At 45.2% G+C, this 15,470-nt stretch overlaps 1 protein-coding gene across 2 annotated transcripts; it reads right to left on the bottom strand.

The window, feature by feature from the left end:
• Positions 1–3,440: 3,440 nt before the first annotated feature.
• ADPGK (ADP dependent glucokinase) lies at positions 3,441–15,236 on the bottom strand. Of its 2 annotated transcripts, none has more exons than XM_063314570.1 (8): positions 15,041–15,236; positions 13,791–14,122; positions 12,975–13,200; positions 10,337–10,399; positions 8,694–8,814; positions 6,817–7,013; positions 6,007–6,105; positions 3,441–4,830 (listed from the first exon to the last, which is right to left on the bottom strand). In XM_063314570.1, the coding sequence occupies exons 2-8, from the start codon at positions 14,006–14,008 to the stop codon at positions 4,282–4,284; spliced, it is 1,473 nt and encodes a 490-aa protein (XP_063170640.1). In that variant the 5' UTR covers positions 14,009–14,122; positions 15,041–15,236; the 3' UTR covers positions 3,441–4,281. The 2 variants fall into 2 exon arrangements, with proteins under 2 accessions (XP_063170640.1, XP_063170638.1); XM_063314568.1 differs by having other exon boundaries at positions 3,441–4,833; positions 15,041–15,235.
• Positions 15,237–15,470: the final 234 nt, after the last annotated feature.

Raw genomic sequence — 15,470 nt, 5'->3', positions numbered from 1 at the left:
TACCTTCTATATATTACTTTTCCCATGTTATTGAACTTTCTTATATTGTGAATATAATATGGTTGTTAGGCTGGTCCACAACCAGAGGCAGTTGCGGAGTGTTTGTGTGTGACAAATGAGAAAACAAGGGTTGTGCCATAATTCCCACCCCTTTTGTACATACATCATGTTGCATGGAGGTACCAAAGGAGTGGGACTTGCAGTGTTAGGGCACAACACTCGTTTTGTCATTTTGACAAAAGGACTGGATCCTGCGGATGTCTCTGTCCACAACTCTCTCAGAAGAATATAAACGGGCCAGAAGACTAAATTCGATAGCAAACAGAATAAGACAGTGAAATTCCCCTTGGAAAATGAACCCATTTGAACCAACCCACCTAAGTTAGTTACAACCGCTAAAGCAACAAAGAGAGTTTCATGTAGGTTACCTTGAGCAAAGCCTTCCTGGAAGATCTGGGGTGTCTTGTTTGAAGGGGAACACAGGGACCAGACTGTCTTAGTTTCATGAAAGTCCTGCCTTGAACTAGGAACATGTATCTTGTTGCAGTAAGCTTGACCTCAACACACATGCCCAATTGCCCATATTAGCAAGGAAGAAATTGTCCAGCTTATGACAGTTGTGCTCAGGTAGAGCAAACGGAAGCTTGAACACTGAAGACAAGGCAACCACGTGGACCTTTATATACGGTGTCACCGAAGTGGATAGTAGCCCTCCATTTACTAAACAGCAGTTTCAATATAAGCAGGAACAAAGCTGAAGTTGTGAAAGGCACTAGTCTGCCATTTGCTGCATGGACAAGGTCCCAGCTTCAGTTGCATTTCTTGGTAAGTTAGAAAACTAAAGTCCCTTTCTTTGAAACCCTAGGGAGCTATCCGTTTTGGCAAAAGGGGCATCCTGTTCTCTTAGCTTTTTCAGTTATTCCAACATGTGAGGTATAAAAACAGTACAGGCCACTTTTGTATATTAAATGCAAAACAACATTTATTGAAACCTCTTCTGTATAGCATCGGATTTTTATAACCATACAACTGAGACATCATACATGATTTTAAAAATACTTATTTCATAGGAACTATGCAGGCAGAACACTTTGGCAAGAAATGCAATTCAAGAAATCTCTTCAGAGAATGCTGTTTAAATGGTCCACTCAATCCCTGCCTTTATTTGGGAAGGAGGGAGGGAGGGAGGGAAGGAGGGAGGGAGGAAGGAAGGAAGGAAGGAAGGAAGGAAGTTGCATGTCACAATTGACTTTTGCAACTGTATGTTTTGCAACTGCCTGGCACCAAGAAAATGGATGCTGATGCTTTGCCCATTTAAACCATGCAGTTTAAAGCACTGGATCCTGCATTCGGTCCTCAAGCTAACAACTCCCTGAGAATTTTGGCAATTTGATTACAATTAATTAATTTTGCTTTTGATTACAACACAGGATGGTTGTAACCAAACAACTGGAGGCAAGGCAAATTGCAAGGGAGATTTCTCTTGGGATTAAAAAGCCCTGGTACTCTGCAGTCCCACCACCCTTGCAAAAATGGGGAAAGGCCTATGATAAAGCAGACCAATTCAGCAGCTATGTTCTTAAAGGAGGTTGAACAACTGGGGCCAAAGTTGTTTTTTTAAAAATGAAAAAGATCAGGAAAACACTATGTGCAAGGAGCAACGGGAGGAAGCCTCCAGGGATACCAAAAGGCACACAGGTTCATGTTTTTAATTTCTTTAGCAGTAGCCTTAAGAAGCAGTCACCTTGACCAGGCTCCCCTTCAAGTAAAGTTGGGCAACTACTTACAGAATTTCTACCCCATGTGTCAGCTGGGAGTTTTAACCCACACCCACCTGAAGGAGATCACATTAAGCAGGACAAAGTAAGGTGTGTGAGCCTTCAGCTCAGGCTGCTGCTTTGTTCTAGTGCGGTGTTCCTCAACCTTGTCAACTTTAAGATGTGTGAATTTCAATTCTCAGAATTCCGGGAGTTGAAGTCCACACATCTTAGTTGACATGGTTGAGAAACACTGTTCTAATGGAATGGGTAGGGAAAGCTTCTATCAAGGATCTGCCAAAAATGTGCACTTTTTTCCAATTTGGATACGAACAATACGTTTTAGAAGATCTCAACTAAACTTGGCTATTCCAAGGAACACAATGAAATAGAAAGGCCACTGATAAGGAAATATGTGAATGGAACATTAGCATGGTTAGCATCTCGTAATGTAGCATGTGTGACTCTAACTGGGATTAAATTGTTTAAAATTCAAAGGATTGCTAGTCTTGAACAAAATGAAATAAACTTGAAATTTAAAAGGGACTAAGATAAGGGATAAAAGCAACAACTATCAAGTGTTTTTCCTGTATAGCCATGACACAGTGGCCACTGTGGAATGAAAGCAGTGCAGCATTGTAAGCAGTACAAAACCTGTAGAATGACGCTGCACGTTTAACGGCCATGATTTCTCGTATAAAAAGAGCAAGTACAAAAAGATACTCAAGTCTCACAGTGTTTAGCTGCTAGTTCATCAATGACACCATCCTGCTGCTCGCTCTTCCAAGCTGTCTTCTGTCAGAAGCCCACCCAAGTGTCTAATTACATTCAGCCAAAGAAAAGCGCATCCTGAAATGGGAGGAATTAAAGCATCCCTCTTCCCACCACAGGCCTGATACAAGCCGTATCGTTGCTTTTGGTGAAAAGACACGGGCAGTTTTCCAGAATATGATCCAAAGAAGCATTTAAAATTACATTTATTCTGTCGCAAAGGATGGGAAAAGTCTAAAATGTGTCAATATCACAGTAATGCAAAATGATTTCTCCAACTGGGGAGAGATTGTGCCCCACTTTAAAAAACGAATAAATAAAACATGTAAATGTTTCAATAGGTGCTATCTTTCTAACGTTCCTTGAGTCTGAATAAGTTTACAATGATACTAAAAAAAAGGAATGCTAAAGTTCCTGGAACACAGCAGACCTTGTTAAGGTCTACTGGCGTTAATCCCATTCTGGTTTACTTCTATCACAATCAAATGCCATTCTGAAGATTTCAGCTCCATCTTTAGTTGTACCTTTACCTTGCCCTTCCTCTCCGGGACTTAAACCCACCTCTTAATCTCACAGCAACCATATATATTATAATCACTGAAGTCTAAGTGGGAATTACTGAGCATAGATTTAGATCTGAATTTCTGCAGTCATGTCTCGCATCTCCACTGGCTTTTGCCCTCACCTTCTGCCCAGCTTTAGATACTGGCAAATTTTGTATTTTATTTATTTATGTAAATGACTCATATGGCTGACTCTCTCACAGCAGGGACTGTTGCTCTGCTGTACTGCAAAGAAAAAGGTGGAATGAACAATTAAAGTCCATATTCATGACAGTCCAGGGCCTTATGCTAATGTAGCAAGCCAAGAATGCCAGAAGCCCAGCTTTCCTAATCAAACTTCTGTTAAAAATGTTGTTTATGGTGGTTTATTAGGAGCCACGTTAAGGCTTAAGCAAGAGATACTTCGGCATTTTGCACAGATTTATTGCAACTTGTCCTGCGTTATGCTAAGAAGACAGCAGCCACTGTACTGTACACCCTCCTTTCTAGTACTAGCCCCCAGCCTTTGCATACGCATTACATTTTTTGTTAGGAGATAAAATAAACTGCCTCACATTTAAGAATCACCCTGCCGATAAAAGAGAAGTAAAATGCCTTTGAAAGTAGCAACAACGAAAGAAAAAGGAAGAAAAAATTAGCATTATACAGCCAAGGAAATACTCTTGATATTCTGACAGCAGCCTTGGTAACTTCGTGAGCCTGAGAGGAGAACCCTTTCCCTGACTCCTGTTTATAGGCTGGTGAACCTTTGGAAGTAGGAAAGCTGAAGGATGAATACACTGGTCATCCCACCACAGAACAAGTAGAAGGTTGGGTCTTGCCTGCTAAGAATGTGAAGATGATTTTTTTTACTTCTGCCTGGCTGGTATGACTATGACAAGGATCCATATATCCTACCTGGGATAATCAGGCACCACCACCTCCTCTTACAATGCCCCTTTAGAAATTACAGCAAATTCAATTGACTTAATTAAAACACAGGCCACGTTGCTTTCTTGCTCTGACCAAAAGGCTTCCCCTCTGATGAACAACTCATTCCTTACATTGTGCTATAAACATTCCTGTGGCAATAATCCAGCTTTTGTATAGCACCCTTCCCCCACCCCCACCCCTTTGGTTCTTGAGCAAATCCTAACTTCCAGTCTGTATCTGCTCGGTATAAATTTTGGAGTGATCTTTTAATTCAGTGGTTAATGAGGATGGATTTCTGAATAAAGGAGTCCTTCGGCAGAAATGGCGTCCCCGAGGCCAACAGTCCGCAGAGGACTTTTACACACCAGCACAGGAGTGTAATGGAAAGTGATGCCATTCCTGTGCCATTCCGATACAGGCTCCTTCGGATTTAAGGAGACTCTTGGGGCCCCCTCCATTTTGGAAGTGGCGAACTCCAGGGGTGCTTTCAGGAAGACTTTGCTAACATCAATGGTCTGGGTGGCACAAGCTTGCGTCCCTGCCACCCGTGCTCCGGCAGCCACCGCTGCCACCTGGTTGGCCCAATACCCATCCACGGTAGCCAGGAGGTGATAGGCCAAAGTATGAAAGTGGATCCGGGTGAGACCTGAAGCCTTTGCTGAAGTCCTCCCGTGTTCTTTCAAGATCCAGAAAATGATGTCACTGACCACACCCACATCTGGAACGCCATCCCAGGAAGCTAATGAGGCATGAGGCCCCAAGGCTGCCTGGGTAAGGAAGAGCAGCTCCTGTTCATTCAAGCCGATGGAGTTCACAAGAAGGAAGATCTGCTAACAGACAGACCAAGTGATGGGTTGGCTTTGGAGGAGCCCAATATCTAAAGATTAGGGTTTCACTAACAGATAGATACTGTGAGTATATGCAAATAGCAAAACTCACGGAGTAGTGCAACTCAGACCAAGGGAGCAGCAGCCCCACTGCAACTGTATGTTGACAGCTTCCTGGGGAACATACACATCACTAGGAAAAGGTAGATCGTTTTCTCCAAATGAGAAACCATGATTAGATGTTGATTGTTCCATTCTTAAGTAAGGTAAGGATTAACTTAATGTATGCCCATGTTCAAAGATTACTTAGACCAGCCTTTCTCAACCTTCTGACCCTGGAGGAACCCTTGAAATATTTTTCAGGCCTCGGGGAACCCCTGCACATTCAGGCTCAAATCTAGGCCAGAAGTTACAAAATTATTATATTAGTTTCATGTGTAGGCCTGTATGTATGCGCTAAGAGTGTTCTTAAAGTGAAAATAAAGAATGAAACTGACCTCAATGTGAAGTTGCCTGAATTTGAAATAATTTTTTAAAAATAAATCGTGATCTCCCAGGGAACCCCTAGTGACCTCTCGCGGAACCCTAGGGTTGAGAAATCCTGACTTAGGTTGTTAATGACCAGCAGCCCAGTTTCAAAAATCAGGGATACTAAACACACCTCTTCTCTCTCAGCCCTGCAGAACTATAGAATTTGGACTATCTGCTTGTAGGGACATTTGGCTCAGCATTGTACACAGAACCTGTACCTTGTGTAAACAAATCTTTCAGAAGTTTTGGTATCAGAAATACTGAAATTATTTCTCAGATTAAAATTTCTCAAATTAATTTTTTTAGATTTTCATGTGCATAAATTATACCAGAAATTAAAGCGAAATTTTGAATTGAGCATACCAAAGACAGCTGGATATCCCTGCCACCTCAAATAATTGACTTTTGGCCTGTGGAATCTGCAGGGACCGGCATTTTGGTGCATCTGGATCTTGAACTGGAGCAGAAGATGCTTGTTCCTGCCTCATAATATGTAAAATAGGCAGGTGCTAATCTCTGACTAAGGTCTTTCTTCCACGTTAAATAGTTAGCTCTGCCTTGTCTACAGCATCCCGGATAATTTAAATGCATCTCACAACTCCCATTTATTCTGAATTCAATAACACACTCCACCATTGTGATTACCTGGTGAATTATTTCCCTCATGAGATCTGGGTCAGTCATACCGGCTAATTCCAGATGGATCGGGACATCCATGGGTATGTCAGAAATGGAAGTTACAGCCTGCAGAAACACCCCACCCCCCAAAAAAATACAGATTAGGAGAAGCAAATGCACAGGAAGACAGCTGAGGGGAACCACTGAATTCAGCCAGTGTCTTTCTGATTGGATGGCTGCTGTGTAAATGAGTGGTTGGTGGACGTCCAAGCGTATCTCCTTGCAGTGCGAAAGAGAGAGTTTGCTTCCATCTTCCTAGACAATTCTGCATCAATCATGCTGGATGCCAACTTCCAGAATTACTAGCCCAGCAATCTGGGGAGATGCTCCAAGATGGAGGATAATGGAGTAGGCCAGGAGTCAGCAAGCTTTACCTGTCAAGGGCCAGATCCAGTCCCTCCTCTGCCTCTGCCGGCATGGCTGGCAGGTCTGTGGGCCAAGGAGCAAGGCAGCTATTGGATGGCACTGGCCCACTGGCAAGGAGGCCACTGATAGGCCGCTGCCCAGGATGACCCACCTCTGGCCCCTCTCCTCACCCTAGGAGCTTGGCCGAGGGTTGGGATTGACGATATGCTGCCTGCCCACATTCTTATCTCATGGGCCGTACAAAAACTCAGTGGGCCAGATTTGGCCTGCGGACTGTGCTTTGCCAACCTCCGGGCCAGAGTGTATCCCATGCCCAGCATCCTGACAATAAAGCTACATCTGTAGTCTTTTAAAATAACAAAATAGTGGTAGGGAAGTTTTTAAAGGGAATGAAAGCACTTTGGATCTTACCTGCAGGAGTCTCTTCTGACGTAGCTCTCTGGCCTGTCCTTCCATCATATGGAACCCTGAAAGCACCACCAGGTCTGGCCGAAATTCCTCCAGGCTGGACACAAATACTTCTAGCATGTTCATGGCCCCGTTAGACAGGTCATGGGAGAAGATGAATCGATTGGCGTTGGGGGCTCTCAGCTCTCCCCATTCTTCACCTGAGAAGCACATCCCACCCCCCGCACAAAAGCCCACAATTACATGGAGCTCGTGCAGATACATCTTTGCGTTCATCACAGCTCTTACGGCTTCTCCTGATCTTTTGTTATCAGGAGAGGAATAAACTTCCCCTGTAGAGAGTGCGCCCTTAGGCCTCTCATCTTCTAAGAATATTCAGGCTGTAACCTCATCGTTTTGGAACCCCTGCTAGTCAAAGGGGCTACTCTGCAGGATAAAATAAGTAGAATATGACAAAGGGGGGGAAATGAAGAAGGCTCTTTCTACAGCTTATTTATTTAGCCGCCCATCTCCCTTTTCCAAGCAATTCCAGGCAGCGTACCACAGGGTTAAAAAACGATCAATAAATACATTAAAAAGTATAAGAAATATATAAAGCCCAACTAAAACAGAGAATAATAGACGAAGGGATGTTAAAAATACAGGAGACCCCTCACGAGATCACCTGTCCCCTGGGGTCCCCAGGCCTGCTGACACAACCAGGTCTGGAGGGATCTTCAGAAGCTCATGAGGCCAACCTCTCCTTGGGGGGAAGAAGATTCCACAGCGTGGGTGCTACAGTGGAAAAGGCCCGCCGCCTAGGGCCCACCAAATGTAGCTCCCTGGGCATCAGAACCCGTAACAGGCCCTGTCTGCCGGATCTGGTAGGACAGGCAGACGAAATCGGGGAGAGGCGGTGAAGAAGTCTGCTTCTTAAGCCATTCCGCCCATGCAGAATGGTACCAGGTAATGCGCAAACCAAGCCATTTCTGCCAAAGGCTATTTAAGAATGTGCTGCTTCACATTCTGAACTGCCCTGTTCATTTGACACTGTCCCTTTAGCTGCACACTTTGTCATAACCTTGACAGATTCGAGTCCTTTTTTAAAAAAAATAAACACACTTCTGGGTTTATCCTTCAAATTCCCTCAATTCAAACTCTTAACTGGATGAATCAGAGATCAGCTCCCAACGTCTAAATAAACATGGCAACACCAAGAGAACAACATCATCATCATCATCATCATCATCATCATTTTTAGTTTTCTGTACTTTCTCTTTTTAAAGCAGACCTGTGCCTATTCGTTACTGGAAATTTCAGGCCTTGGTGGACTCAAAATATTGCTGAAGCCAAAACGATATGTGGCAGATCAAAGTCCTGTGAAAGAACAGGTCTCGTGAATTAGTTTCACTGCCAAATCTTTTACCTTTGTCAGACTTCTACTGAGCATGCTCACTGCTTGCCTCCCATTCTCCAGTTTGATCACACTTAAGCTTCTGAACTCAAGTTCAAAGGGAAATCCATTACAGGTTGCAATCAATTGCAAGTGACAGCGATGCTTCCTGCATATGGCTCCCAGACAGGCAGCAGGGCAGTGCAACTATTTTAAAAACTTCTACAATGTTGACAAGTATGTTTTTTTTAATTTCTGCTATTTTTGCAATTTGGGCATTTCTCTATCGGAGTTCAACGTATGAATCAACTCTTAAAGAACTTCGTGATGCCCCTGCAACAAATCTAAAACTAAGTTATAATGGCTAACCAGTGGGTTTGTGATGGTGACCGGTTGACAACCAGGACCTTCTTAATCACTGGACTTATTAGTGGTTACAATGTATTAACGATGATAGTCCTTTACACTACTCACCAATGAGCTTTTTGTATCTTCATATGGCACATACCTGCCTGGTATTCCAAAATAAGATGATATTCATCTAATTCTTGCAGAGACTCTGGAGGGACCATTACATTCTCGTCAAGCAACTCATGGAGTTTAGGGCCAATTGGGCCACAAAGCAGAACCTACAAGCGAACAGACAGATAGTAGCTTCTCTCAAATGAGCTACATTCTCAATGAATTTTCCATTTTTGATCCTGGTCACTTACAGATGCGTAGCCTATGCAGGCAACACATTTCCATATTGATTGATAAATTCAAAACAGGATGCAAAGGTCGATCGTGACATGTTTGTGAAGCCACATTTGTTCATATTCGTCCCTGATTACTTTTGCCTCTCTGTTGCTCAAGATCTAAATTTAGACTGAAAGCTCTGAGGAACAGACCTGTATCTTTGCTTATATTATCTTAAACTGCATTATGCTGACATCACAGTACAGACAGCAGCTGCATGCAGAATTCCTGAAGAACAGCAAACATCTCCCACTCATATTTATGAACACAAATGCTGTTGTTTGATTCAGTTAGTAAACTACTACTAAGCCTGGTTTATGTTACTAAGGATGAAATCCATAAATCCCTTTGGATGTGCCAAGTGCATCTTGAACCGTAATACACAATGCAAACGGGAAGAAATAAGTCCTCTTACAAATAATTACTGCAAAGTTATCAGGGGTTTGCCTCTATTTTTTTTAACTTCCCGATTCACCTACTCGTATTATTTTCCCCTTACTACGATGAGGGCCTGCTGTTTATTTTCACCACGTACTGCCTTCTGTAGCCAGAGGGCTGTTTTTATGTTTCATTAGAGTAGCATCCATCACATCTGGAGTCCTAGGGTCCAGTTGGATTAAGATAGTGTATAAATTCCATAAAAATAGATAAAGAAGCAAGCAGGCTTTTCTTGGCTAGAGATGGTGGAAGAAAAACAGAAGGACGGGCGCAACTGCTTTTACTCATGCTTTTAAAAATATATATTTCACCTACTGTTCCCCTTTTGCAACCTGTCCTTTATGGATTGCAAAAACATAATAAAAATGGGAGGCTTCTGATGGGTAGCTTTAAGCTATTAACACATGTACCTCTATGAGAGCTGCAGGACATCAGTCACCTCTTGCTACGGCTATAAGAGCATTTGATGAGAGAGAGAGAACGATGTGATATTATGGGCTAGGCTTTTAACACAAAAACCAATGGGACAATATAGTTTCCAGTTACAGGCAAAGAATACAGGTAGTCCTCACTTAATGACCATTCGTTTAGTGAAGGTTCAGACTTACGACGGTGCTGAAAAAGCCAACTTACAACCAGTGCTCACCCTTACAACCGTTGCAGCATCCCCACAGTTACATGATCATGATTTGGGTGCTTGGCAACAGGTTCACATTTATGACCGTCGCAGTGTCCCATGGTCACATGATCGCCATTTTTGACCTTCCCGGCCAGCTTCCGGCAAGCAAAATCAATGGGGAACCGCATGATTCACTTAATGACTGTGTGGTTTGCTTAACGTCTGCAAAATAACTGCCGCAAAAAAGGTCAGGTCAGATTCACTTAATGGCCACTTTGCTTAGCAACCGAAATTCCGGTTTCAATTGTGGTTGTTAAGCAAGGACTACCTGTAAAGTTCAGGGCTTGAGGCTTTACCTTCAGGTCAGGATGAGACGCAATTTTCTGGCCAATAAGAGCAGCATTTCCTCCAACATATAACTGCAAGGAAGTAAGAATTCATTGAATCCACTTTCCAATGAGGGAACATTGTTAAGTCTTTTGCCAATATGGGAGGGAGGGAGGGAGGGAGGGAGAGGTAGCCTTTTACAGACCAACCAACCAACTTATCTATCTATTTATTTATTTAAGTTGTCCCTGCCCATCTCCTCCCATCGGGGGACTCTGGGCAGTTTACAGTAAAATAATCGATTAAAACAATAAATAAAATATGTAAATATAAAATGACTCATAATAAACAAATATAACAATAAAGGTAAAAAAGTAAAAAAGTCCAAGTGGCAGAAGAATCTGATACGGCCCGTATGCGGGAGGAGCGGTCTAAGATGCCAGCCATCCCCATGGGGAACTACTCCCCTCTCCGCCCCAAGCAATTACGTTCAAGCATACGGTGTCATGGGTCAATGGCATTTTCCAACACTGCAGGTTTCTGTGGGAGCAATTTTGTAAGTACGTAAAATTGGAGAGAGAGGGGGGAAAAAGAGATGGCGATGATGATGGGAACAGGCAGTCTGTGGAGCTGTCTTGATTATGGATTCTCAGTTGCTGGACATCTCTCTTTATCCAAGCTTTCGGTTCCTTGACATATTTGCTTCTGACTCTTGCAGACATTTTCAATTCTTCATTGCTTTCAGTTTTTAGTTCTCTCATCTGCTGGGCATATTTTTTTTTTTTTTTTAGTGAAGAACAGAATGCAAACTCAATAAAAAATGACAGCTAATCTTGATAAGCAACACTTCACCTCCCAGGGAGAACCAGCAGTCTTTCTGCCTCCACAGACACATTCTGAACATCGGATATCGCAAGTGCTAGTCTGCTACTATACCTCCCAAAATCAGTACAAATAATTTAGGGTTGTGCTTGTTTGTACCGGAAAAATTGACCCACAGTTCCTTGAGCTCATTCAGAAAGCCCTCTGGCCTCTCAAACCTCTTGCAAATGTGAAGACTTTTAAAGCTATTAATCAATTCCTAAATTAAAGTGAGATTGATGAAGGATAAAATAAGCTGTCAGCTCACAGTGCATTTAGAGCTTCTTGCATTGCTGGCAGCAAAGAACTGGCGTGACTTTGCAGAAATTTACACAGCTACAAATTCCAGAAGATTCACTATCCACCTGAAATTATTGAAACAGGTTATTCAAGAAACAATGGCTTGAGATGGCTTTGGAAAACCAGTGTGTTCTGTAGCATTGGGCAATGTTGCACGTCTTCATTCTTTAAGCCAGCTAAACACTGCTGTAGGAAGTTTAATTACAAAGACTGATTTGCAAGGCCAGCCTGATACCAATTTCATCCCCATGTTAGAGAGAGATCTATAACTATCCCCTAATGCCTTTATTAAAAGAAAATTAAAAGGGGAAAACGCAGAAGTCAACTCCTGCTGACCACATCCAGGCAGTTTCCTTGGCAGCGTCATATTGGAAGTGATTTGCCACTGCCTTTTTGGGATTGTGACTCAAATTATCCTACTTCAGACACATTATGTGAAGGCCCAGCTCTCTGCAAAACGCTCTGACACTGGGAAAGGTGGAAGGAAAGAGGAGGAGAGGACAACCAGCAACAAGGCTCAGTACATTGGAAGAGCTGAAGGACCAGGTCAGGGACAGATTGTCATGGAGAAAATCTATCTATGTGGTTGCTAAGGGTTGACACCAGCTTGATGGCCCATAATCAGTTTATCAACGTGAAGACCCAGCTCTCTTGAAAAGTCTATAATGCTGGGAAAGGTGGAAGGAAAGAAGAGGATGACCAGCAGCAAGGGGGGATGGACTCAGTTACAGTGGCAATGGGGGCACCTTTGGAAGAGCTGAGGACCAGCTTAGGGACAGATCAACACGGACAAAAACTATATATGTGGTCACTAGGAGTCGAAAACGACTTGATGGCACATAAGCAAGCAAGCAAGCAAGCATCTGGGAATATTTCTTCAACTTCCCAGTTGAAACCCAGTCTGGATTTCCCAGTGATTCAAGTAATGACCAGCCTCGATCCTGCTTGTCCTTCAAGGTCAGCTAGGTGTTGTCACCTGCCGAGACCAAAAATGCTTTTTAAAAATACAGTACTGTATGCAGACCAGGTCTTTTTTAGAAAATGGGAGAGTTTCATCATTTAAGCCCACGACAAAACAAAACTTGGGGGATGCTAGACACAAACTAGCTTGTGTAGTGTAAGCTTTGTAAGAAAACACTTCATCATCTACCTCAGTGTTTTTCATACTTTTAGGGTATGTGGACTTCAACTCCCAGAATTCAGGGTGGGGAATTCTGGGAGTTGAAGTCCCACACTTCTTAAAGTGGCCAAGTTTGAAAAACACAGCAATAATCTAACCAGAGACCAAGACTTGGTTATTTTGGACATGACTGTTGGTAATACAAAAAAGCTAGCAATGTGCAGTAAAAGCTAGTAAAGTGCCAGTAACGTGCAGGGCAAGAGGGCTTTGGATCCTTAGTGTGCCTGCTTCGGGTACAAATATGGCACACCTCTAGAAGAGGCGTTCAATTCCTGATACCAACTGAAGACACCCACCAGTATCTCCTTTCCAACTGAAGAACCTACCTGCGCACCAGGAAAATCAGAAGCCGTCTGCGCGATGTGGTGGAAGGCATCCGCGTCACTAAAGAACCGTTCTGCCGCAGCTCCCTTCCCCATAAAGTGGACAAAGGCTTCTTCCAAAGCCGCAGGGGAATGCAAGATGGGGTGGTCTTTGCCATCCTCGCCGTGGAAGCCAAGGGCCTGCAGCAGCTTCACCCCAGACAGGACCACATCTACGCAGGCGTTGACCCTGAACAGCAAGCAAGCGAAGGGAGAGGGAGAACCCCACGTCAATTCTCCGTGCAAATCCCTTCCATTTGCACAGGGCCTTCTGCATCAGGAGGGACGTGGGATGGCAATTTTGCTGTGGAAAAATGAAGCCTGGGCATTTCCCCCCCCCCCAGACAGTTCTCCATCATGGAAAAAGTCCACATCCCATGTGCCACAGAAGCAGGCAGCCACAGATGGATTCTGCCAGGGAGACGCACCCCAGCAAAGATACCCAGATGGGAAGCTTCCTGTCCGTAGAGCAGTGTTTCTCAACCCTGGCTGCTTGAAGATGTGTGGACTTCAACTCCCAGAATTCCCCAGCCAGCCATGGGAATTCTGGGAGTTGAAGTCCACACATCTTCAAGCTGCCAAGGTTGAGAAACACTGCTGTAGAGTTCCTTTATAGCAAGCACTGGATGTTTCTGTTAGCTCAGGATAATCCAAACAATATCTCACATTCCTCATTTCACTGTTCTGATTTTTTAAAAAACATAAAACGCTCAAGAGTCGTCAAGAGTCGTGCGTTCTTCAAATCTACGTCACACGAACGATCGGTCGATCAAGCCTTACCCCACAGCAACTTTGTTCCACTGCTTAGCTGGCCGGGTGATGAGGGCATCCCATGCTGCTGCCATGCTGCCCTCTGGGGACCCAGGATCCTCCCCGAGTTGGTACAGGAATGAACCCGAGAGAGACTCCCACAAGAGGTCTGGCAGAGCAGGGTCCAGCCAGAAGACATAGCCGGTAGCCACGGCCAGCAAGGCCACACACATGGCCTGGCGCCACATGGTGGGGTCTTGGTGCCAAGGCTGAGGGTGGGTGAGGCTTATATGGTGACTTCTCAAAGCCTGCCAGCTGCCGAAAAGGGGTCAGGGATCACCATCTTCAAAACAGGCCACAATCTAAAGAGAAAGATTCAAACATGAATAGCGGAGTCTGTACGGCGACCCAGATGAAGCCTCCCGCAAGCCCACTTCGTGGTGGGTTGTTCACCCCTTCTTGGGGGGGGGGGCAATTCCTCCCAGATTTTTCTATTCCCAACTGCAGCATCGTGGCTTCGCTGGGCTCTCCGGCAACTTCAGAACAATCTGCAGCGCATTACGGGGCGAGAGAGGCTCAGAGGAATGGGCTGGTGGAAAAATAACAACCCCAAAAAAGGAAAAAAAAAAAAGCAGAAGAAAACTTCAAAGAGCAAAGATTGATCCCCACCAGGTTTGGAATGGCAGGTACCAAATTTAAGAGCACCTCTCGCTCCTGCTTTATTTTTTATTGCATTAGCTTTGGTGCCCTGCACAGAAACACACAGCATGACTCTGAATGAGTGTTGTTATTATTCAGGTGCGAGGCGTGTGGATGATGGGTCTTTTAGTCCAACACATCTGCATTTTGCCAGGTCTGCTAAGAGGCTGTGATGGCTGGGGATGATGGGAGCTGTAGCTTCACAGGCCTGAAAGGTGATGGGGAAAGGAAGGGGCCCGAGATGATGGGGGCTGTAGTCCAGCATGCCTTGGAGCAAGGGGAAGGGAGCAGGTTGGCTGGGGATGATGGGCGTTACAGCCCCACGGATCTGGAGGGCGCTCTAAGATGCTCAGCGGCTGGGGATGATGGGGGTGGCCCCAGCACATCTGGGGAAGGGCAGGAGGAAGGCACCGGGCGGGCCAGGGATAATGGGCGCTGGAGTACTATTCGAGGCCCATCACAGGGCCCTGCCTCACCCCGCTGCCATCAGGGACCCCGGATTTCCGCCGCCCCGGCCCGGCCGCCCTCCGCCAAGCGATCCGGGGAGACTGCGGCGGGAGGAGAGCCGCAGGCAGCGTTACCGTCCGGGGCTGCTTTCGGCTGGGCTGCCGGCGCCCTCCCGGCCTCGCGGTCAGGCCCGCCGCCACGTCCCCCCGGCCGCGCCGCCCGACGCGCGCCGCCGTAAGTTTCGGTAGCGAATAAGCGCAATCCGCTACGGAGGCAGCGTAGCTGGCTCCGCACGGCGCCTTTCTAGGGCGCAGCGGCCTTTCCAGAATGCGGCAACGGAAGCGTAAAGTGTTCGGCCTGCGCCGGCCTTCGAAGGGAACGTACCAACCTTGGGCAGAAATGGGGGGAACGATACGAAAGCAAAGCAAGAACGATGCGCCGATGGGATGCCCCGAATAAAGGGAAGCACCGCCCCGCCTCTCTCGGAGAAACCATTGGGAAGCGGCGGGGGGGGGGATAAAATGTGGGATGTATTAAGAGCGAAGCAGCCGGACGGAGTTCAGC

This window comes from Candoia aspera, chromosome 13, assembly GCF_035149785.1.
Source record: "Candoia aspera isolate rCanAsp1 chromosome 13, rCanAsp1.hap2, whole genome shotgun sequence".
Taxonomy (NCBI): Eukaryota; Metazoa; Chordata; class Lepidosauria; order Squamata; family Boidae; genus Candoia; species Candoia aspera.
Note: the sequence above shows the minus strand (reverse complement) of the source record. Positions and strands in the feature narration are given on the sequence as shown.

Bases quoted from the DNA above. Each gene is read 5' to 3' on its own strand.
- ADPGK (XM_063314568.1), bottom strand. From the start codon at position 14,008: ATGTGGCGCCAGGCCATGTGTGTGGCCTTGCTGGCCGTGGCTACCGGC. The intron at 7,014-8,693 runs GTATGTGCCATA...TGTGCTTCTCAG, and splicing joins TATTTTGGAATACCAGGCAG to GTGAAGAATGGGGAGAGCTG. The intron at 6,106-6,816 runs GTAAGATCCAAA...GTGTTTCTGCAG, and splicing joins GTCAGAAGAGACTCCTGCAG to GCTGTAACTTCCATTTCTGA.